Below are 23338 nucleotides of genomic sequence, written 5' to 3'. Positions count from 1 at the left end.
ATCCGATGCCCACCAGCAGCAAATCAAGACCAGCAAGAAGCTGCAACCAGCAGCGCACGCAGGGGCCAGCGCTGCTGGTTGTAGCTAAAAAATATTATTCTGCCAAACAGAATTCCCTGGCCTTCACTGTTTTATTGAAGGAAATTATTTTTGAGGTGTGACTACATTAGAAAAGATTAGCTTCAGAGTCAGTGATGTGCTTGAAATGTTTAATTTCACAAAAGGCCAATTATCTCAGCTTCTAGAAAAAAATTGCTGTTTTTGGATGAATCAAGCTATCTTCTCCGGCTCATAACTAAAGAACGGAAAATGGGATCAATAAACTTTTTTTTGCAGATGATAGAATAGAGTCTCATCGTTCTTTGTGCGTGTTCAGTGTTTACATAGTAATATCACACAATATTCTGTGGGCCTCGAGAAATCACTGAAAACGCTCTGAAACTCTGGCACTGGGAGCATCCGTTCTCCAAAAGTGGCTGGCACTCAATGAGTTAAGGAGCTAATCCTTTGGTCACTCCGGAACAGTGTGGCTAATTAACATTGTCAGGACATGCCTCAGAAACATAAGAAATAGCTCCACCCACTCTGCTAATCTGAGTTGTAGACTAGCACATGCTTCCTCCGATACATCTGCAGTCGCCAGCCAATTATTTTCACCTGACAGCGAGGGGGTTTCACCAGCAGGATGTAGCTAGCGCGTGGGAGGATCACGCTATCCCCCCAGCCCCCCCCCCCCGCCCTCCCCCCCCTGAACAGGCGGCCCGACCGTCCAGAGGAGGCGCTACTGCAGTGACCAGGACTCATACCCCACCGGCTTCCCACCCGCAGACACGGCCAATTAAACCTGGGTGTCCACGGTGGTACTGTAGGAGAGTGCTTTTATTTCTACACTACCCAGACCAGACCCATGGTGAGAGTAGTCTTTTGTGAACCTGGAGTGCTCACAAGCATGCACGCTCACTCACTCACACACACAGACACACACACACACACACACACACACACACACACACACACACACACACACACACACACAGCCTCCCTCCCTTCCTGCAGCCTGACAGGAGAAAGCGAGGAAACAGGAAGTGACTCCTCTTCAAAGGCAGCCAACCGGGCAGGAAGAGCAGCTGATTGGCTGACGGATGTACTTAGCCCCGCCCACCTCCCAAGGGACACGAGGGAGAGAGACACATGCAGACAGAAAAAAAGATAAAGATAGACAGGCAGAACCAGAAAAAAACAGTCAGAGACAAACGGATTTGCACAAAATTTGACACTGCACTTTCTCGGGTCCCCAGCAGCGCACCTGTCAAGTTCATAGTTGATCGGGACAAAGGGTTCTGGAGATACGCGCAAGCCGTGTTCTGATTGGTCAAATTGCACAAAATCCGACACTGGTATTACAAATACTCCACGTCAACCATGACGATGACATTCAAGGCATATACAGGCCTCTGTGTCCGGCTGGGCTCCTGGCTGCTCCTGGATGGCACTTATATGATGACATCATCACCGCAAGATGACATCACAGTGCCATTAGTGACATCACAAGTGCCACAAGTGTCTTAAGTGTGGCATCACTGGCTGGGAGTGAGAGAAGTTATGGCATCACCAGTGATGTCAGACTGGCTTGGCTATAAGCAGTGTTGGAAAGTAGCTTGCTACAAGTAGCGAAGCTATTTAGCGTAACTACATTTCTCAGTAGCTTGGTGGTAGCGTTGCTCCTTTTCAATCAATTAGCGTTTTCAGTAGCAAAGCTATTTATAGACCAAGTAGCACGGTAGCATCTGACAAACGCTAAAAGTTACTTCCCCAGAGAAAACCCAAGAGCAAAGCTCCCAGGCAGCGCGGAGATTCTGCTGCGGTCTGGAATGCTGTCAAGTGTAGCCGATAGAAGAACCACTTCCATATGATGGACAAGTGTTGTCTTGTGGGGCACACTGTCCCATGCTTTTTGGTTTTATCCTTCACTGTCCGGATTCTGGGCTAAGATATTTGACTGGTACTCTTAAGGCCTATCAAATAACCCTTCAACCGGAGGCGGAACTCGCCAATTTCATGTACATTCAATGTAAACTCTTATTTAACTCCGACTGTAAATTCATGTAAATCCACTGCCTATTTAACGTCTATTTAACTCAGTCTGTAAATCTCATGTAAATCCAACGTAAATTCATATTTATCATCCACAGAACACTTCACCACTCATGTACATATTGTATATATTTACTCAAATTGATTGCACTTGCAACTTTGTGATTGTCTTTAGTTATCTTCCTACTTCTTATCTCTGTATATTGATGTGACCGCTACGCTGCATACAGACACTAAGACACATTCCTCATATCGTCGGTGTCGGGCCAGGACCTCGAATGTCACTTTTTTCACTTTCTTACTTTTTGTCATGAATCAATGCCATTGGTCACCCTTCACGTCTCTGTGTGGTTTTTAACAAATGCAACCAATGGAAAAGCATTAAAACGAGCTTGTGAGTAAATCTCGTAACGCCATTCGCCCTCAATCTGTCAGTCAAACCTCGAAATCCCCCCCCTACCTCCGTGTGTACCCCCCCACGCAGGACACTAAACCCGGAAAAGACACACGGCAGACGCGCTGTGTATTTTTCATATCGTTTTGACTCATCCTGGCTTCCTCTGACGTTAATATATCAATCAAATGTTTTCCAGTTATTCCTAGGCTGCAAACTTGTTTTAACATGCAAATCGGAGTGCTTTCTGACGAGAATAAAGTAACGTTAACGTTACGTTATGTCAGACTATTTCTCACCCCATGCGAAAGCCCCAAATCGGCCATGAGAGGCGAGGGGCAATGCTGCTGCTCCTGCGCGCGCGCCCGCGGCCTGGAGCTTGGGGGCTCGTGCATGAGGATGCGGCTGCCTCCCGCTTGACTGGCCATGAGAAAGCGCTTCCAAGTCGGACTGATAATATAAACAACATCATTTGAGCTTATCCAGGTCAGATATTTATAAAGTAATGACACATTCAGCGGGAAACTAACTATAATTAAGACATGTGCCAACTTTGACGACATTTGGTTCAGTAGTTTAAGAGCAAACAGGTTTTTTTTACTTCCTGAAAAGTTTCTGTTTTGGAGATTCGAGGTCCTGGAACGACAGCAGCGATATGTAACTTGCATACTGTGGCAATAAAAGTGATTCTGATTCTGATTCTTTGGCTGCTCGGAGTCCTCTTTGCTCCTCACAACGGCCGTGCAGCAATCTCTGACACAGGGGATGACTGTTGCCAAGAAACTAATTCTGAAGGAATGGAAGTCCTCTCCACCTTCTTTTCAGTTGTGGCTGACAGACATGGTCTCAATTATACGTATGGAGAGACTCAGGTTCCAGAGGACCAATTAAACAAGGACATTTTTAGTGATCTGGGACCCGTTCCTGACCTATTTTGATGAGGTTAAAAACGACAATTGACTTGCCCAGCCGATTTCTATTGGACCACTTGTAGTGGTTAATGCACAGTATTTATAAAAAATAAAATTGTAAGCACATTGCGTGACTGGTATCACCATTTTGTAACGTAATGTTGAATGTATGTAGTACATATATATATATATATATATATATACAGTATATCCTTATTTATTTTATAGGAGCGCAAATTTGCTGTGGGCTCTGTGCGCCGTGCCGAAGGCGTTGTTGACATATGGCCCATTTCCACCGCAGGTAGTAGCGCGGTCCCGCTCCGCTCGACTCGATAAATGGTCTCATTCCACCGCTAAAAACTGTCCCAGCCCGGGTTGTATTGGGGTTGAGTCGTGCTACTTTTCGTACCTGCCTCGTCGGGGTTCTATTCTGTGAACCCGGTACCATACGGTGACGTGAAAACATTGTTGACGACTGATTGGTCAGGCAGAATCGTGTTTACTCTGTCTATCTACTGACTGTCAATGCAATGCTGCATACCAGTTTAGTGGGCTTACCTTCTCTTCTGTTATGTATATTTCCATCAGTCTTTTGTGTTGCTGCCTTCGCCTCTGGTGAAATAAAATCGTGGCGGTGGTTTCAATTGTCTGAGAGAGAAAAAAGTCCACTGCTCAGGAAGCTCCTGTAGTTGAGTGCAGCAGCGCTCCGCTAGGCCGCGGTCTTGCCTGGTGAGAGGCCGCCGGGGAAGAGGCTTCACTCTGTTGCGCCTCTCCCGTCCGTGCGCAGCGCATGCCTGTGAGCATTCTCCTGGCCGATTGTCACATTTGCCCATGTACACTGTAGGTCATTTAGAGGCACCAGTATTTCATAAACAGTTTAAAAGTTCTGTAGATGGATTTAATTGTAACGTTATGTTATAGCCTACTTCGGCTATTAGGCGGAGGACAGATATGCGGTCGCTATGACGACCAGCTGTGGGCGGGGGCAGATGATCGGCGGTCGAAGCAGAACATCCATCGGGCCGAAACGAGTAGAGCCGACTGGTGACGAGCTGTGCAGGGCAGTAAAATGTGGTGGAAATGAGCCAATATACTTCTCCCAGTTTGGACAGAGATGCCCTGAAGGAGTCCACCTGCTCTTGGGTGGCCTTGATCTTGTTCCCGGAGGCGTCCTGGCACTTCCCCTCCTCGGCCACGTGGAAGCGGAGGTTCTCCAGCAGGAGGATGGAGCCGGTGGCGGGGTTGGGGCAGGCTGCCTCCACCTCGGCGCCAACACAGCAGGGTTTGGAGCTCAGTGGCGACGGGCTCCAGGGAGTATTTGTTGGGCATGGGGCTCCCATCTGGCCGGCCCATGTGGCTCATCAGCACCAGGGCTTTGGCCCCGTGCTCCAGGCAGTGCTTGATGCTCGGGAGGGCCGCCTTGATCCTCTGGTTGTTTGTGATGTGCTTGTCCTTCATTGGCACGTTAGACTCGACCTTCATGATGATGCGGTTCCGGTTGACGTCCACCTTGTCCAGCGTGAGTTTGTTTAAAAGAGACATTTGGGTTGTTTCCCTGCACCTGTTTCGCTGCTGCCTCTGACGGCTGTCCAAGCAAATTGTGATGTCACCAGTGATGTCACTCGTGCAATTGTGACGTCAGTGAGGGATGTCATCAGGGCTGTAGTGGTGGCTAATGTTAACTCAATAATGAGACGTTTATTTAATATCAGTTTGTTTACTTTTGCGCTCTCAACAGAATGACAACTCGCCGCTCCCGGCACACAACATAACACGTCATCACAGCGCGCAGCCAGCACAGCATCATGGGTACCGTAAAGAATAGTATAGAGGTGCCAACAAGTCATATTAACAAACTCCCCTCTTTCTAAAAAAAAATAAAAGTGACAGAAAACATTTTTCCTTTTTAACACATTGAATGCCAGCCATGTTTTCATTCCTGTAGGTAAGTTGTGCCAGGGGTGTTTTTGACGATTCTGGCTCATTTTAGCAACAGCCGAGGATTCTTTTCTGTTAAGAATTCATGAACACCAATCATCTAAAAATAACTAATAGAATGTGTGCTTTCTCTGTCTAAAAGAGTTAGTTTGCAGAGTTAGTAGTTATGTAGATATTAGCCGTTGAGTACAGCATGGTTTCAGCGTCTGGAAATTTATTCAGAGATAAATGGCTTTTTGTGAAACAGTCACTTTAACCATTCATTTTTGGCATCAGTAAGACCGTCAGACATTCTAAACAATAGTTTTGAACAGTAATTTCCTCCATAACAACAGGAAACACCCCTCTCATTCAAACTCCTCCCTCCGTGTGTCTTCTCCTCCTGGCTGTACAGCGGGCGTGTCAGAAGCGCTTTTGCTGCTGCCTGCCTGTGTGCCTGCCTGCCTGCTTGCCTGCGTGCGGACGCTCCTTGTGCGAGTCAAGATGGGCCGGGGAATGCGTGGGCGATGGGCAGATGTTGATTATGGCCTTTCTGAGGTGTTTCAAAGTGTGTTTCACCTATGATCTATTTTGCAAATCGCTCTCCGCTCTCTGTGTGCTGCTGCCGGTGCGCGGCCGCTCTCAGGCAAGACAAGTGGATTACTGTAAAATCGCCACGGCATTTCCTTGAACGGCTTGGTCCCGCGGCAGTTTTTTCTTTGATTTCGGTCGTCTGGGGGAGCACTGTCAACACTTAGTGGGTCGGTAAAATAGATTATACACATTATCTTGCTCCAATAGTGATCTCGAAGATGTAAAAGTTGTTGATTGATGTCCCAGCGTCAAAAAAAAAAAAATGTTTATGTAAGACGAGTAAACTCGGCTCTGGCACTTAAGCGTTGGATTATGTAAGACGAATTATTTCGGCTATGGCACTTAAGGTGTTAACACTTGTCAGAAAACAAATTCCTTTTTTTCCAGTCTTGAACAGCCATTCGATTTTAGTAAACCCTGTAATTAGATTTAAGTAAACACTCTGTAACCTTATCATTATATCAGGCTAGAACAGCCATTAACATTTTCTCCCTTTTTTTACAGTCACCCAACCTTCCACTGTCCATCCTTCAGTGCTTTGAGAAGCACGAGGGAAGAAGCTCCCTTTTTAGTCAGACAGTCCGCCAGCTGTTCCTTTGTGTATGACCACAGGATACGTTGGATCCTTTTGTTTTGGACTAGTTCTTTGATGCCACTTATTTCTAGTCTCAATCGTTTTTCTGTCACAGATTCTGTGGACTTGATAGCAGCCACAAGGGAGTAGTTGTCTGTGACACATATCACAGGCAAGATGTCCTGTGTGACCTTTCCTGTGGTCAGTTCAGAGTAGAGGGAGGATAGAAATATGGCATTGTCAATACCATCAGCAAGAGCAAGTGTTTCTCCTGCCAGTGTGCTCCGAACCACTCTCCTGATCCTCTTAGATTGCCAACAGACAGGCGAGAATGTTCCTTCTTTGCCCATCAGAACGATGAGATGTCCTCCCTGTGTTCCGCCGTCAGGCAGGTTTCCCATGGAAGCATCACTGAAAACAACAAGCTTCAAAAACTCATAATTTCCTAAGTTTTGAAATTTTAGGGTGACATGTTCTGATTTGAGTTTCTTTACTGCTTTATTAGCTTCGTGCACAGTTTGCACAGTGGCATGTTTTAAGCTAGATGCAAGGACACACGTATCAAACATAATGTCCGGCCTGCTCTGTCTAGCCACCCATAGGAGTTGACCTATCTTTGACCTCAGTTTGTCAGTCTCACAGTCAGTGAGAGGAGATTCTTTATGTAGAGGTCTTGTTGCTAACCTGACGCTGCCAGATGGACGGTATAGCTCCACATAGTTTCACTAAACCAGTCGATCTGGGAATGCAGTAACCAGACCCGCTGATGGAGGCGGGCACTTTTTCCAAGCTACTTGGCAGGTGATTGGATGACCCATCTGTCTATCACCGCTGGTGGGTGTTAACTTCAACCAATCAGATCGTTATTTCGAATCCCACATAGGTTACGCCAAACCCCACATAGGTTACGCTAAAACCACCACCGCAAAGCGTCCTACCCGTAGTTGCCCAGTCGGCAGGAAAGTATCGCGGGACTTCACGAGACTTGGTGACCGAGATCACGTTTGAGGTAATTTGATCCCTGTGAAAGTCCAGGAAATGGCCTGGGGCGAAATATCACTCTGGTGGATGTTGAGGGATCACATTATTACCATATGTGGTGAAAACGGGAATAAAAATAGCTATTTAGATGAGGAAAGACAGGCTCACACTTGGCCCCAAATCAGCTCCATTTTACAACTGACTTGGACGCTATTGATCTCAAAACAACGCTAGGACGGCCAGAAACGCCGCAGACATCGCTGGGTGAGTGGCCAAATCATAATTATTGCCAGGAGATGGGTCCAGGTAAAAAAAAAACGAAATTCTCCTTTAATGCTAGTTGCTTGTCTTTGACATCAAGGCCGGCTGTATCGAGGAGTTTAAACGCTAAAACAGCGTCGGGCAGAACCATATTAAACTTACGGATCTTGTTGTATTTCTGTTCAAAGTCCGCTATGTATTCAGCCATAGCGACGCCCTCTTTCCTTGACACTCGATCAAACACAGAGTACGCTTCATAAGCCCGGTCTTTCTCTTCTCTCATGAAAACTTTGTCAAGTTCCCGAATCAAAGTGTTCATACCATCATCCTTGTTTAGATCGTCCGCTTGTATTTCTAGAGCAATGTCCCTTGGTCGGCCATCCAACGACAACGCTACAGCCAGTGCTTGTTTTTTCTTGTCCAGGTCCGTCACCCGTCTCCACATTTCCACTTCATTTTTCCAGTTTTCGTACGACTTTCCCTCGTCGAATGTCGGAGGCAGTCTGTAGTTATTAGAGGCAGCCATCCTCTGCTACCATGTTAACTCAATAATGAGACGTTTATTTAATATCCGTTCATTTACTTTTGCGCTCTTAACAGAATGACAACTCGCCGCTCCCGGGCGGCACACAACATAACACGTCATCACAGCGCGCAGCCAGCACAGCATCATGGGTACCGTAAAGAATAGTATAGAGGTGCCAACAAGTCATGTTAACAGCTAAATGCACGTAAATGCACGTACCCTTTAGGTACCTTTTTCAATGCTCTGCAGCATTTAGGCACCTTTTAAGATAGTTTACTCACATTTTTAAGTAGTTTATGCACTTATTATTGCACAAGTTTTAAAAAGTTCCACGCCAAGCATGTCACACACCAAAAGAAAAGAAAAAAGATGACGCATGGCACTGACCAGGAGCTCCGAGAACCGTAGCCTACTATACTTATGGTGCGCTCCGCGGGAAAGGTACACGGCCCTGGTCACGTTGGTGCCTTTCTCGAGCTGCGCTTGCCTGCCCAGACAGCAGCGCTCCCCTCAAACAACTTGACGGTGCCAGTGTGCCAGCGATGCGCAATGCTCATTTGGAGACGCGCATTTGGAGACCAGCTCCTGGTGAGCTGAATGTAGGTTGGTTAAAAATGTGTGTCAGGAGTGGGGAAAATCATATAGGCCTACCGTTTTACAACTGAAGAGTGAATCACTGGTGTAAGAGACATGATTGATTTCCCTCTGATCAAGTAAAGTTTGTAACATTAGGTGTGACTTGAATAGTCCAGGTGGTACTGTATAAAGCCAATACGATCATGTTGAAAACTATCTAGAAACATACTGGTGTTTGTTATGCCGAGATCTGTACCCCTGGCCTGGCTGCCGGCAAATTCACAAAATGTTTTATTATTCGCGAAACGCCAGAGGGCGAACTACAGCATGCAGGTGATTTTCTTCTTCACGCAATTAAGACAACATAACAATTTCTGACGCAGAAGAAGCAGAATGGACATTTGTCAGTTTTTCACAAATAACCAGAAAAAACGAAGAATAGAGGTTGCAAATGGTAAATTGCTTGTTAAATCAGTTAGTCAGATTATGCCTGACATTGTTGTCGAGTAGCAATGATTGAAGCTTGATGTGCTGAGCTCAATCAAGCTAATGTTATTAATTTGCACTGCTCTGGCTAACGTCATTAGGCATTGATTAACTGAATGCTATAATGCTAACTGTTACTTTGAACATCCATTTGCAATGATTCTGGCTGGATATTAACTCATTGAATGCCAATGACGACAGCTGTCGTCAATTCAAATACTGACGTAGAGTGCCAATGACGACGGTTGTCGTCAATTGCGTTTTTTGACGGTGGGACGTGGATCAATCCCTGATACATCTCTGGTACAACTATTGTAGCTATTGGAGGTCTATAACCTATTTTACAGAACCCTTAGGTGGCGACAGTGCTCTCCACATAACAGAAAGGCAAGGAAAAAACAAAGAAGAAGTCGTTATGGAAACGGAAATCGCATCGCATCCGTATGCATCGATATGCTGAAGCACGTTACTGCAGCTGTGCCTGCAGCAGCCAATCTGCTCCCACAATTGAGCCGCTCCGTGTCGGTTGCGACAGCACATCTGCACATCCACACCGTGGAGTTGTTATTATTCTCAACTGGAAGCATCGTTGCCGGTGACAAACACAGCGGAACGCTGTAAAAAAGCCTGGCTGTTCCGCACCCTTCACTGTGCGCACAGCAAACTCAGCAGAGAGCCACCACAGACAGGAGGAGGAGTGTGCAGTTGAGGCGAGGCGGGGCGGGGCGGGGGGGGGGGGGGGGGGGGCACGCAGAGCAGCACGCAACACCCAGACAGACCCAGGCAGCAGGACAGGATTGACAAACGCAAGCCAGAATATCCGATACCCACCAGCAGCAAATCAAAACCAGCAAGAAGCTGCAACCAGCAGCGCACGCAGGGGCCAGCGCTGCTGGTTGTAGCTAAAAATATTATTCTGCCAAACAAAATTCCCTGGCCTAAACTGTTTTATTGAAGGAAATTATTTTTGAGGTGTGACTACATTAGAAAAGATTAGCTTCAGAGTCAGTGATGTGCTTGAAATGATTAATTTCACAAAAGGCCAATTATCTCAGCTTCTAGAAAAAAATTGCTGTTTTTGGATGAATCAAGCTATCTTCTCCGGCTCATAACTAAAGAACGGAAAATGGGATCAATAAACTTTTTTTTGCAGATGATAGAATAGAGTCTCATCGTTCTTTGTGCGTGTTCAGTGTTTACATAGTAATATCACACAATATTCTGTGGGCCTCGAGAAATCACTGAAAACGCTCTGAAACTCTGGCACTGGGAGCGTCCGTTCTCCAAAAGTGGCTGGCACTCAATGAGTTAACTATTGTAAATTTGTCACAATGAATGCACTTTGTGTACAATGTGTAAATACATTGTATATTGATTGTTTAGGGCAAATTATTTGTAAAGTCACAACACATTAGAGATGTGTGTAGTTCTTCATAGATTTTATTTTAGATGAATTCTACTTTAAAATGTACAACATTTTCTTCCGGGGGACAAACCCCCCGGACCCCCCTTGAGGGTCCAAGGCCCATCCCATAGCCAGCTACTTTTCCTATCTGGCGGCTGGCTACTCAGAAATGTGGGGAACCCCCCGATATACCTTAGCCTGGTAAACCAACCCGTCACGTGAACTCACATTTCATTTTGTGTGACGGTCTGGCCCCAAAGCCAGTGGGGGGGTTTAGCAGAAGCTGCAGAGGGGAAGAGCCAATCAGCGACTGCGCTGTGATTGACAGCGCAAGTTGGCCAATCAGGAACGCCACTAGCACTGCACTAACAAAACAATAATGACCACCTCCTTGCCTGATCGTCTCGAGGAGTAATGTCAGCGTTTGTCTAGTTTAAACAGCCATAAAGTGCAGTTATTGCAGAAATAGACTCAATAACAACAATTAAACAAGTACAGGAGTATCACCGCAACCGCAGAGTTTCTCGGCGGAAAATATGTTTTTGCCATTCTCCCGAGTGGATTTGGGTTTGACTGGATCCGACGCTGATTGGCTGAAGGAGTTGTCTGTCAAGGCAACTACGCCCGCCCATGCTCCCGCCCCTGCTAAAGACTGGGTGAAGAGTTGGGGCCAGACCGTCACGCAGAACCAAATGAAATGTGAGTTCACGTGACGGGCTGGTTTACCAGGCTAGATATACCTTATAGGGCTATATTATTCAGATTAAGTTGTTCTACTCTCATATTTTGTCTTGTATATCGGTCACGGAAGCTTATAGTTTATCCGCCGTTATAACACTGCCGGTGCCGCGTGAGAAAGCTGCCTCAAAAGTATAGTTTACCCACTTTTTTTTTACCACTACAGCACTGGTGTCATCAATGATGTCACCAGTGATGTCACTCGTACAATTATTTCTTACTTATAATAGGGCTGCTATTACAGATTATAGGACTGCTACAGGAAAATTATAAGAATGGTATTTTCTTCGTCCATTGTGACATCATCAGTGATGTTTTTAGCATTTTTCAGATTCAGCTTTCTCAAATAAAACGTGTTTTAAATGCTGATAGTGATCAATCCAAAGTAGGAAGAAGCCTATGAACATCGGCTATTGTTACTGCTCAGGGCAAAAGGTTAGAAGTAGACTCCAGTTACAAATACCTCGGTATTTGGCTTGATGACCACCTTTCTTTTAAACATCATGTTGACATTCTCCTCAAAAAGTTGAGACTTAAGTTAGTTTTTTTATTTTAGACATAACGCTTGCTTCTCTCTTGAGGCCAGAAGAAGACTCTGCTACCTTCTTACTGGTTCTAATCTTCACTACGGAGACCTGTTGTATATGAATGCTTCTGCTTATTGTTTGCATGTGTCAAGGCCTCACTCATCATTGTACTCTTGGCTGGCCATCTCTGACCTTTCGTAGACTTGGTCACTGGTACATGTTATATCTATAGCCATTCTTGGGAAACTCCCTTCTTATAATCAGCACTTTGATCTCTCCGAGACCCGATTGTGCCTATAATCTGATGATGATGAGTGTATATAATCTAATATATAATCTAAGGTCTAATGATGTGTTCCTGTTGTTTGTTCAAAGTGCTTGGACTGAACTGGGACAGAAAGCATTTATTTGCTCTGCTCCAAATTATTCCAAATGTATGATATTTGTGTATGAAAGTGCACACAAAACGGGTATCTTTAAGCTGTGCAACCGCTTCTATAAGTGACCTTGTGTGTAGGAGCATGTGTGTTGTGTGCGGGGGACACAATTGTTCATGGCAAGAATTCCAGAGATTTGGGTCTGGATCGAGGTGACAAGGAAGAGTGTGTGTGAAGTGATGTCACTCACCTGGTAGTGATGTCATGCAATTACTTGACTGTGATGTCATCAGGCAATTGTGATGTCATCAGTGATGTCACTCGAGCAATTGTCTTCTTAGTTAAAAGTGGTGTTTGTCTGCACTGCTTTACTTCAACACCTGGGTGTAATTTTTTTTATATAATAACAGATATGCATAATGCAATTTGTCCTAGTTCACTCCGTACATAGAACACAGTAACACACACGCATGCATTAACTAGCCTGGCGGCTAACGTAAACACAAGCCATGCTTGTCAAACACCAGATATTAACGTTAGATAAATGAAACAAACTATCTGCTGTGAGACGACCGTTTCTACACTTCAAAACGCAACGCACATGCTTCTAATAATCTAACGCTAATGTTAGTTTACATCCATATATATCGAGTTTGTAGTTAGGGATGGGTACCGTTCACATTTGAACCGATACCGGTACGATACCGGTACCTGGAATTCGGTACGGTACCTAAAACGGTACCATTTTCGGTACTTTACACGCTCTAATAACAAAAAAATTACAGTTGTAAAAAAAAAAAAAGTCCAAACTTCTCAGAGAGAGCGGTCGGTATTCACTAAAGCAGGGGCACTCAATTAAAATTCAAAGAGGTCCAGATAGAGAAAATTTCCTCAAGCGAAGGTCCGGAACATTGAGCTTGCGTTATGATTCAGTGCCATTGAACTTAGGCTACTTCAATGATTGCAGTAGCTTAATGGTATAATGTCTGTATGTAGTCAATGACTGACTGTTGAATCAAAATAAACATCAACAATGTTTATTTACAGTTTTCAGATTTAACTGGATTAATTATAAATAACTAGCCTACACTAATAATACATACATGTTCTTTTCTCATTTCAAGTAAAATAATGGCTGCATTTAGAAATAACACAACAGAGTGCTTTGGAAAAATGTGCATCTTAAAATAAAGTGCTTTAGTTTTAGAAAAATAAGTTCCCCCTTCTCTTCCTTTTCTTAACTCTTCACATTTTATCAGTCAGGCTCCCAGCCAACAAACCTCCTTTTCTCTTGATATAAGTGAGCTCCCACTCTGTCTGTCTGTCTGTCTGTCTTTCTATCTATCTATTGGTCGCTCGCAATGCAAACTTCGCATGCGTTGGGCAGTGAATGTGTGTGTGCCCTCAGTCTGGATTTGAGTGTGTGTGTGTGTGTGTGTTTGCTCATGTGGCGCTTCCATAGACAGCTGGTCAGGATCGCATCACACTTCACGAGACATACTGGTTTTGAACTGCTCATGAGACCAATGAATGAACATGAGTCTGCCTGCTCTCAGTGCTCTGGATTAAAACTAAAGCTTTGTTTTTGCGGTCTACTCGTTTCTTTTGAGCACGCGATGTGAAATTACTTCTATCTCTCGCATTTCTCCGAGTCTCGCCTCTCCTCCGTCCGTCCGTGTGTCAACTCTCCCGCAGCAGCAGCAGGCAGAATCGATTCACTTGTTGATTGGCTGAGTAGCATCACGTGTGATGATTTACAGCGCATGCATTGGTCTGTGAGCTTCCTGACCGATAAACCAGTACCGTAAAGGCTAGAAAAGCATGTGCCGGTTAAAATAGAAATTCTCCGTGAAAATGTAACTATTCAATGATTTGTAGGTTATAGGGCTCGGTCCGGATAGGACGGCATCTGGGTCCGGATGCGGACCGGAGTCTGGACTTTGAGGATCGCTGCACTAAAGCCTTCATATCTCAGGCTCTGTAGCACATAGAAACATAAAATAAAAAGCATTTGAGAGCTTAACCATTTGGCTTTTCGTATTATATTTGCTCTAATGTTCATAAAAAAAAAGATCTTTAACCCCTAAAAATAAAAAGATTCTAATGCATTTTAAGAAATGTTAATAAAGATTACGGCAAATGTAACCCTTCCAAATAAAAAGCCACGGGTTTAAGCTCTCAAATGCTTTTTATTTCATGTTGATAGCTACTATACAGGCTGAGGAAATACGTTCTGTTGAACCCTTGACAATTACTGCAGCAACGTTAACGTTAGCGTTAATAACGTTAGCGATCTCTGTTTTGCAGTCGTTGTGAAGACAGTGAAAAGCCCCGTTATCTAACAACCACAACGGCAGTGAAACAACTTATCCAGCTAATTAAATAACGTTACCTGATGTTGTAGTCGATGCCTCTCTCAACGTTACAGCTGAGGAGGTGCTGCTAACGTTACCTGCGGTGCGCTGCCTGCTTCATTCACCCTCAGCCTATCTACGGTAATACGTTACAGTCTTCAGCATTTAGCTACTGTAAATATATCTTGTGTTTGACCATGCTTCCTCAAGTTTGAGGTGTTTCCCTGGCCAGCTTTGCAATTCACATCACCCAGTGTTGTCTGAGTCTATCTTGGGAAAGTGTAGCCACATTTTCGGGTGGTCCCGTTTGTTGACGTTTCAGGTACAGTAGAGTGACGTACTGACGTAACGCGCTCTCGCGTGTTGCCTTAAGGTTCCGTCGGAATTTCTATTTTACCCACTCTCTTCTATTACTCAGATGCGTTCAAGTACCGAAATGAGGTACCGTTTTATGTCATGTAAACTGATACTCTGTAGTACCGCCCACTTTCGGTCGGTGCCTGTAAAAGTACCGAGTTCGGTACCCATCCCTATTTGTAGTAGCCTACTGTAGCCTAAGTTACAGTAACTTATCCAGCTGTGCTCCCTTCGCCGGTATCATCATCCATGGATCTAACGTGTTTTCGTTTGAGGTGTCGAAGATCGACGTGGTAGAGTTTGCAGGTAACAGACTTTTTAGCTTTTGTTAATGTGAAGTGCTCCCATAGTTTTGATGACCGAACGGCTTTCCTCCTCCACCTCCAACATGTTTCAAGTTGTTGTTTCTTGCTACGCCTGCGCGTGCCCCTCATACAGAGGAGAAAGGGAATGACGTAGTAGTAGGCAACGGTCAGCTGTTTTGAAACAAAACACCCATCCAGAGATTCGTGAGAGTATACCCTCAAGCAGGTATCTCTGTGACTGCCTCTCTCTCTCTCTCTCTCTCTCGGCCTGCCTGTCTCTCTGTCTGCAGGATGGTCATCCAGACAGACTGCAGTGTGTTGTGCAAGTTGGAGGAAGACTCTTGGTGCTGGACCTGGAGAAGAACCAGTGAGCTCACACACACACACAGACATACAGACACACACACACCCTTCTTAGGATATAATATTGTAATAATACCCAATATGTATTATGTAATAGTTGGTGAGTGTGTGGTGAGATGTGTGTGTGGTGAGATGTGTGTGGTGAGATGTGTGTGTGGTGAGATGTGTGTGGTGAGATGTGTGTGTGGTGAGATGTGTGTGTGGTGAGATGTGTGTGTGGTGAGATGTGTGTGTGGCGGGATGTGTGTGTGGCGAGATGTGTGTGTGGCGAGATGTGTGTGTGGTGAGAGGTGTGTGTGGTGAGAGGTGTGTGTGGTGAGATGTGTGTGTGGTGAGATGTGTGTGTGGTGAGATGTGTGTGGTGAGATGTGTGTGTGGTGAGATGTGTGTGGTGAGATGTGTGTGGTGAGATGTGTGTGTGGTGAGATGTGTGTGTGGTGAGATGTGTGTGTGGTGAGATGTGTGTGTGGTGAGATGTGTGTGTGGTGAGATGTGTGTGGTGAGATGTGTGTGTGGTGAGATGTGTGTGTGGCGAGATGTGTGTGTGGCGAGATGTGTGTGTGGTGAGATGTGTGTGTGGTGAGATGTGTGTGTGGTGAGATGTGTGTGGTGAGATGTGTGTGTGGTGAGATGTGTGTGGTGAGATGTGTGTGGTGAGATGTGTGTGTGGTGAGATGTGTGTGTGGCGAGATGTGTGTGGTGAGATGTGTGTGTGGCGAGATGTGTGTGGTGAGATGTGTGTGTGGTGAGATTGTGGTGAGATGTGTGTGTGGTGAGATGTGTGTGGTGAGATGTGTGTGTGGTGAGATGTGTGTGGTGAGATGTGTGTGTGGCGGGATGTGTGTGGTGAGATGTGTGTGTGGTGAGATGTGTGTGTGGTGAGATGTGTGTGTGGTGAGATGTGTGTGTGGTGAGATGTGTGTGTGGCGAGATGTGTGTGTGGCGAGATGTGTGTGTGGTGAGATGTGTGTGTGGTGAGATGTGTGTGGTGAGATGTGTGTGTGGTGAGATGTGTGTGGTGAGATGTGTGTGTGGTGATATTGTGGTGAGATGGGTGTGTGGTGAGATGTGTGTGTGGTGAGATGTGTGTGATGAGATGTGTGTGTGGTGAGATGTGTGTGTGGTGAGATGTGTGTGGTGAGATGTGTGTGGTGAGATGTGTGTGTGGTGAGATGTGTGTGGTGAGATGTGTGTGTGGTGAGATGTGTGTGTGGTGAGATGTGTGTGTGGTGAGATGTGTGTGTGGTGAGATGTGTGTGGTGAGATGTGTGTGTGGTGAGATTGTGGTGAGATGTGTGTGTGGTGAGATGTGTGTGTGGTGAGATTGTGGTGAGATGTGTGTGTGGTGAGATGTGTGTGTGTGGTGAGATGTGTGTGTGGTGAGATGTGTGTGTGGTGAGATGTGTGTGTGGTGAGATGTGTGTGTGGTGAGATGTGTGTGTGGCGAGATGTGTGTGTGGTGAGATGTGTGTGTGGTGAGATGTGTGTGTGGTGAGATGTGTGTGTGGTGAGATGTGTGTGTGGTGAGATGTGTGTGTGGTGAGATGTGTGTGGTGAGATGTGTGTGGTGAGATGTGTGTGTGGTGAGATGTGTGTGGTGAGATGTGTGTGTGGTGAGATGTGTGTGTGGTGAGATAACGGACACAGTGTCAGAGAGAGGGGAGAGGCGGGTGGATCTTTGCAAATATCGAGTTTTGAAATGCATGTTTCAACATTCTGACCCAGTGATCCTTTGTATCGACATTAAATTAAGATATTCACAAATCTTTGTAACTTTTGGTTGGGTATTTAAAATACCAGTCTATAAGCAATCTTAACATTTATCAAATGTAATAAATAGTTGTTTTCTCAGTAACACAGCCCTGCCATGGCTGGCAAGCAGGTGCAGCGCTGCATCTCTCTGTCTGTCTGTGTCTTGCCTGGGTGAGAGGCAAGACAGACTAGAGAGATCCACATCAACTTATTAACGTTGTTGACAACAACTATACAGACATTTATTTACACAACATTTGAAATAGAACAGGTAGAAAAAACGGACTGTAGTGGGCTTCAACCTGCTCTCTGTTGTCTCCCCACAGTGACCTGCTTCCCAAACCCCCCAACGTCTTCCTCTACCTGCCCAACGGCACCGGGGTCTCTGTGAGGGCCGACTCGCTGGTGAGACTGCTGCCTTGCTTCAGTGTCTGGCTTTTCTATTTCCATTCCTTGTGTAGTTCTATGTGCCATGTTCTCCGTTTGCCCCAGCCAGTGTTGTAATCAAGTCACTATAGCTCGAGTCCAAGTAGAGTCTCCAGTCCCTAATCCCCATCCGATCAGCTTTGAAATCTGTTGGCTGGTTCATCCGATCAGCTTTGAAATCTGTTGGCTGGTTGTTGATATCTCAGCAATAATGCAGCTCGAGTGCACCGCACGAGTGGGCGCACGGCAGTAGCTTCCGTGTACTATCGTCTCTTTTTGTCTTGTTAAGTTACCTTTGTAAGGTTTTTCCTTCTACTTTCCTCTGATCTGCCTACCTTTTCACATACATTGTGGCTATGATTGTTAAGAAGCTTAATAGAGCTGGATCCTTTGTTTATACGAGGGAGGAGATGCTGTCCCTACGACGCACAAGACAAACCGCGGTTAAACACCTAATGCCGGATGAACTGAAACGACCGTACCAGGGGTGCAGGGCCGTGAAGCTAAAAGCTAAGCTAAAGGCTAAAAAGTGGAGGTTCAAGCCTTTCCTCCCGTCGATCGTGATGGGCAACGTGAATTCCCTGGTCAACAAGGCGGATGAGCTGGCGGCACTTGTGAGGAGTCAGAAGGTTTACCGTGAGTGCAGGTTAATGTGTTTTACGGAGACCTGGTTGAACGACAACTTACCGGACTCATGTGTGGATGTAGCTGGCTTCACAAGCGTGAGAGACCAACATACGAGTTGGAAGAGCAAAGGCGGAGGGCTCGCTCTGTTCGTTAACAGTAGATGGTGTAATCCGGGTCATGTGACTGTTAAAGAGAAGATCTGCTGCCTGGACGTTGAATTGCTGGCAGTAAGTCTCAAACTATCTACCATCGCTGTTGTTGTTTACACCCTGATCCCACCACGGGGAGATGCTACGTCGGCTGTGACGTCATAGAGACACTGCATGTAATAGGCCACGCCCATCACGGGCTCCGTTCACTTCCACACACCAGCGTCATTTTCCTTGAATTAAACATAGCTAAAAGCTGTTGTGTGGTGGGCTGCGCAGACAACAAATGTAAAAAATCGCCAGTTCAAGTTTTTTTGTACTCCTGAGCAAAACAAGGAAGCCATTGAGAATTGGCGAGAAGAAAAATGTGGATCTAGCTGTCAAGGAAGTAAGTTGGAGTGTTCATCTTCCGTATATACGTTATTTTGATACACAACACGCAACCATGCACGTGACATAGGAGAACGCCAGGATTGGACAGGAGTTTGTGTTTTCCCCCGTCTTGGGCGTGGTTTCTGAATGATGACGCGTTACGCAGTGTCTCTATACACACAACTATCGCGAGGCTCCAGACTCAACATCCTGATGCATTTATCGCGATATCTGGAGATTTCAACCACGTCACCCTTGCCTCTACACTCACTGGTTTTCAGCAGTATGTGGACTGCTGCACTAGAACAAAACAGGACAATTGACCTCCTATATGGTAATGTGAGGAATGCCTACAGTGCTGCAGCCCTCCCACCACTGTGCAGACTGGAGCGTGCTGCAGTCTGTACAGTGCTGCAGCCCTCCCACCACTGTACAGACTGGAGCGTGCTGCAGGAGTCATATGGAGAGGACATCATTTGACTGACTATATTCACGTTTGTATGGATAATGTCATTCCCATTACCACTGTACACTGTTACCCTAATAATAAACCCTGGATTACCAGCGACGTCAAGGCCCTTCTCAACCAGAAGAAAAGAGCCTTCAGAGACGGAGACAGGGAGGAGCAGAGGCGTATCTAAGGTCAGCTCAAGCATCAGCTGAGAGAGGCAAAGGAGGCAGGGGCCGCGGAAGGCTGTTCAAGTAGGTCGGGCTCAACCGCAAAAATTAGACTAGACTACATCAGACAACAATATGAAACGTTTTTGAAGTTTACTCCATTAGTTAAATGAAGCTTATTATCGGAGACAGGTGAGTTTAGGCTATTTGCATAGGGCCGCGCGGCGCTGTCCCTGGTACTGAAATGGAGCGGAGTTGTGGTTATAGCCTATATCAATCCGATTCCGATATCAATCAATTAATTAATCAAGCATCACTTCGATTCAGCCTCGTGGTTTAAATAGTGCTACTACTACTTTGCGAACAGGAGGGATAGAATAATACACATCAAAGTAGTGAAACACAAAAAAGCACGACCAGCTGATGCTGCACCTCGGCAACACACACACTTTCTCCCCTCCCTCCTCCTCCACACACACGCCAAATGCAAACTTTAAGAGATTGTTAATGTCAGACTCACCATATCTTTCTCTCTCTATCTCTTTACATTCTGCCGAAGAACTGCGTCCTCTTGTCGTTGCTCTGGACGAACTCCCTTGCAATCACCGAAACATCCACTTTGTCCAAATAGTCCTTGTGTGTATGGCCGCACATCAGGCTATTAAGTCTTTTTTGTGTCATTGTTGATCGCATATAGGTCTTTAAACGACGGAGGGACGAGAAAGACCTCTCGGCGCTGGCACACGACACGGGGATTGTATAAAACAACTTTAACAGTTTGTGTACATCTGGCAGGAGTGTTTGTGCCACAGGTGTATTGTTCATTGCTGACACAACAGATGACACGGTTAGGGGTTTGCCTGCTTCCTCCTCGCCCTCCTCGAAAAGCTTGATTGTGTCTGGCAACATATCAAGCTGTGTGCCGAGAGAGTCAACATTAAAATCCTTCTCGTAGAGACACAGAATAGCAGACGAGAGAGTCAACATTAAAGTCCTTGGAAACCAGAAATATTTCTTTATTATTTAGCATTTTGAGTTCATCACATCACAGGACCCTATGTTAATAAGCCACCAGCCAAATTTGAACGATGATGAACGTCGCAAAGTATATAAATTTAGGTTTGACAGCCATGGCAAAACTCATGAGATTTCATTATTTTTTAGAGTGTATTTTCTCCCGCGGACTGTGTGGGCGTGTCCCGTCTACAGCAGGGAAATTTCTGTCTCTCTGAGAGCGCGAGAGAGAGGGGGGAGGGAAACGGAGAAAGAGAGATGAGTGCACACACGCCGTGTGTGTGTGTGTGTGTGTGTGTGTGTGTGTTCGCGCGTTGCTCTGCGGCTCTGAGAGGAAGAGATCTCTGTCCGTTCTTTGCCCCCACAGCGCTCGCTGAGTGTCTGTCTCCCACTCTGTGTGCTCTCTCTCTCTCTCTCTCTCTCTCTCTCTCTCTCTCTCTCTCAGGACTAGTGAGAGAGAGAGAGAGAGAGAGAGAGAGAGAGAACAGCATAGCGCTCGACACAGCCTGGTGACGCGAAGTTACTCACACACACACACAGTAGGGCGAGTTGCGTGCGTGTACAAAGGTTATATAGAGCTTATGACGTCATAAGCTCCTGCGTTTTAGCACCTCGCGCACTGCTCTCTTCAATGAGGAAGTACCTTGTAGAATCTTGTAGAAAAGTGTCGATTTTAAGGCTTTGGGTTGAAAGTAATGTATAATAATTTCTGAGGCAGACAATTACTAACATAAGACCCTAAATAACATAGTTAGAACGTTTTTGTGGATTTTGGTTTCCAGGGACTTTAAAATCCTTCTCGTAGAGACACAGAATAGCAGACGGGAAACCCACCTTTTCCCCTTCAGCTGCAGACACAATCAGGGGCTCCAGGGCAGCTGCCACATGCAAGTCTCTCTTTTAATTTTTGGCGTAAAAGTAGGTCGGGCTCAAGCCCTACCGGCCCTATACGCTCCGCGGCCTATTAGTGGGGCTCAAAAAATGCACTTTCAATGTAAAATAGGTCGCTTCTGGAAAGAAGCGCCAAAATTTGCACAAATACTCCTTGTGGATTGTTATTTTGATAAAAGTAACTGGCCACGCAGAAATCTCGATCTTTCCAAGATGGCCGCCATTTCCCGCCCCAAAAACACTATTTTGGGGACAACTTTGGGTAGAATTGTCCAATACGAATGATCTTGTTATCAAACCATACATTTATGACCACAGAGAAGCCAGATTTGTTCCATGTAAATTTCTAAATGGCTGCCATTTCAAAGATGGCTGCCATTTCAGCTATTTTTACCATTAGTGGGGCTCAAAACAGCACCTTTAGGTCGCTTCCGGAAAGAAGCGCCAAAATTGGCGCAAATACTCCTTGTGGACTGTTATTTTGATAAAAGTCATTAGCCACACAGACATTTTGATTTTTCCAAGATGGCCGCCATTTCCAGCCTGAAAACACTATTTTGGGGGCAACTTTGGGTAGAATTGTCCAATATGAATGATCTTGTTATCAAATCATACATTTATGACCACAAAGAAGCCAGATTTATTCCATGGAAATTTCAAAATGGCTGCCATTTTAACACGTTCACTGCCAACGACGTGTTAACACGTTTTCAGAATCCAGCTGTTGACTGCCAACGACGTGTTAACACGTCAAAAAAATAGATTTTTTTTTTTGACGGTGGGATGTGCATCTAACCCTTTTACATCTTTTTTTTTTTTTTTTATAACTTTATTTACAGTTTTGCAATTATTCAGACAAACAACCACAATCACATAGACTCCTACAAACATAGACCCACATATTACCCACCCCTTTCCCCTCCCTACCTCCCCTTAGACCAAGAGCACATACCAACAGAAAGACAACAGAAACAAAGCAAAAACAAATATAAACAAACAAAACAAAACAAAAACAAAAAAGATCCAGTGTCAGACATAGGTTGTAGTAGCAATAGGCTAGATGTTCAGGTGACAGGTCAGAGTAATTCTTTTACATGCACAATGAAAGGAGACCACACTCTGAGAAATTTTTCATACGACCCCTTCAGTGTATGTCGTATTTCCTCAAGTTGAAGCAAGGACAGCACCTCCTGAATCCATCTCTTAAAAGGGGGGTGTTTGTCGGATTTCCAATTTGTTAGAATCAATCTGCGTGCTATGAGGCTGCTGAATGCCACCGCTTTCTTTTTTGAATTTGTAACAAAAGTTTCCAATGGAATAACACCAAAAATGGCGGTCAGTGAGTTGGGTTCAAGAGACGCATTGCATAGAACAGAAAGGCATTCAAACACATCAGACCAAAACTTAATTAGCGAGGGACAGGACCAGAACATGTGACCTAAGGAGACTGGGTTACTGCATCTAGGACAGGTGGGACTAACAGATGGGTATATTTTAGCAAGTCTGTCATTAGAATAGTGTATTCTGTGGAAAACCTTGAATTGAATTAACCCATGTCTAATACAAATAGAAGAAGTATGAATAGTTGATATGCAGTCTTCCCAGACATCCTCCGAGATTTTCATTTCTAGGTCATGTTCCCAAGCCTGCCTTAGTTTAGTCGTTGTTGGTGGGTCTATATTCTGAATGACGTTATACGCCCTGGAAATTAGGCCCCTCACATACGGATTCAAGTTCAACAATCGGTGA

The 23338-nt window shown here is 45.3% G+C and overlaps 1 protein-coding gene across 1 annotated transcript in view; it reads left to right on the top strand.

Annotated features, from left to right (window-relative positions):
* The window catches only part of LOC310788593 (disintegrin and metalloproteinase domain-containing protein 15-like), a gene marked incomplete at both ends in the record, with an annotated part of 189890 nt that overhangs the window by 25500 nt on the left and 141052 nt on the right, over positions 1-23338 (top strand). Inside the window, 2 exons of the mRNA XM_083650124.1 lie at positions 15668-15744; positions 17819-17897. Of these exons, the coding sequence (XP_083506250.1) occupies positions 15668-15744; positions 17819-17897 (156 nt within the window). The remainder of the gene's footprint in view (positions 1-15667; positions 15745-17818; positions 17898-23338) is intronic.

The sequence above is a fragment of the Poromitra crassiceps genome, assembly GCF_964638095.1.
Source record: "Poromitra crassiceps genome assembly, chromosome: 1".
In the NCBI taxonomy this organism is placed as follows: domain Eukaryota; kingdom Metazoa; phylum Chordata; class Actinopteri; order Beryciformes; family Melamphaidae; genus Poromitra; species Poromitra crassiceps.
The sequence above is the reverse complement of the archived record's forward strand: the minus strand, read 5'-3'. Positions and strand labels throughout refer to the sequence as shown.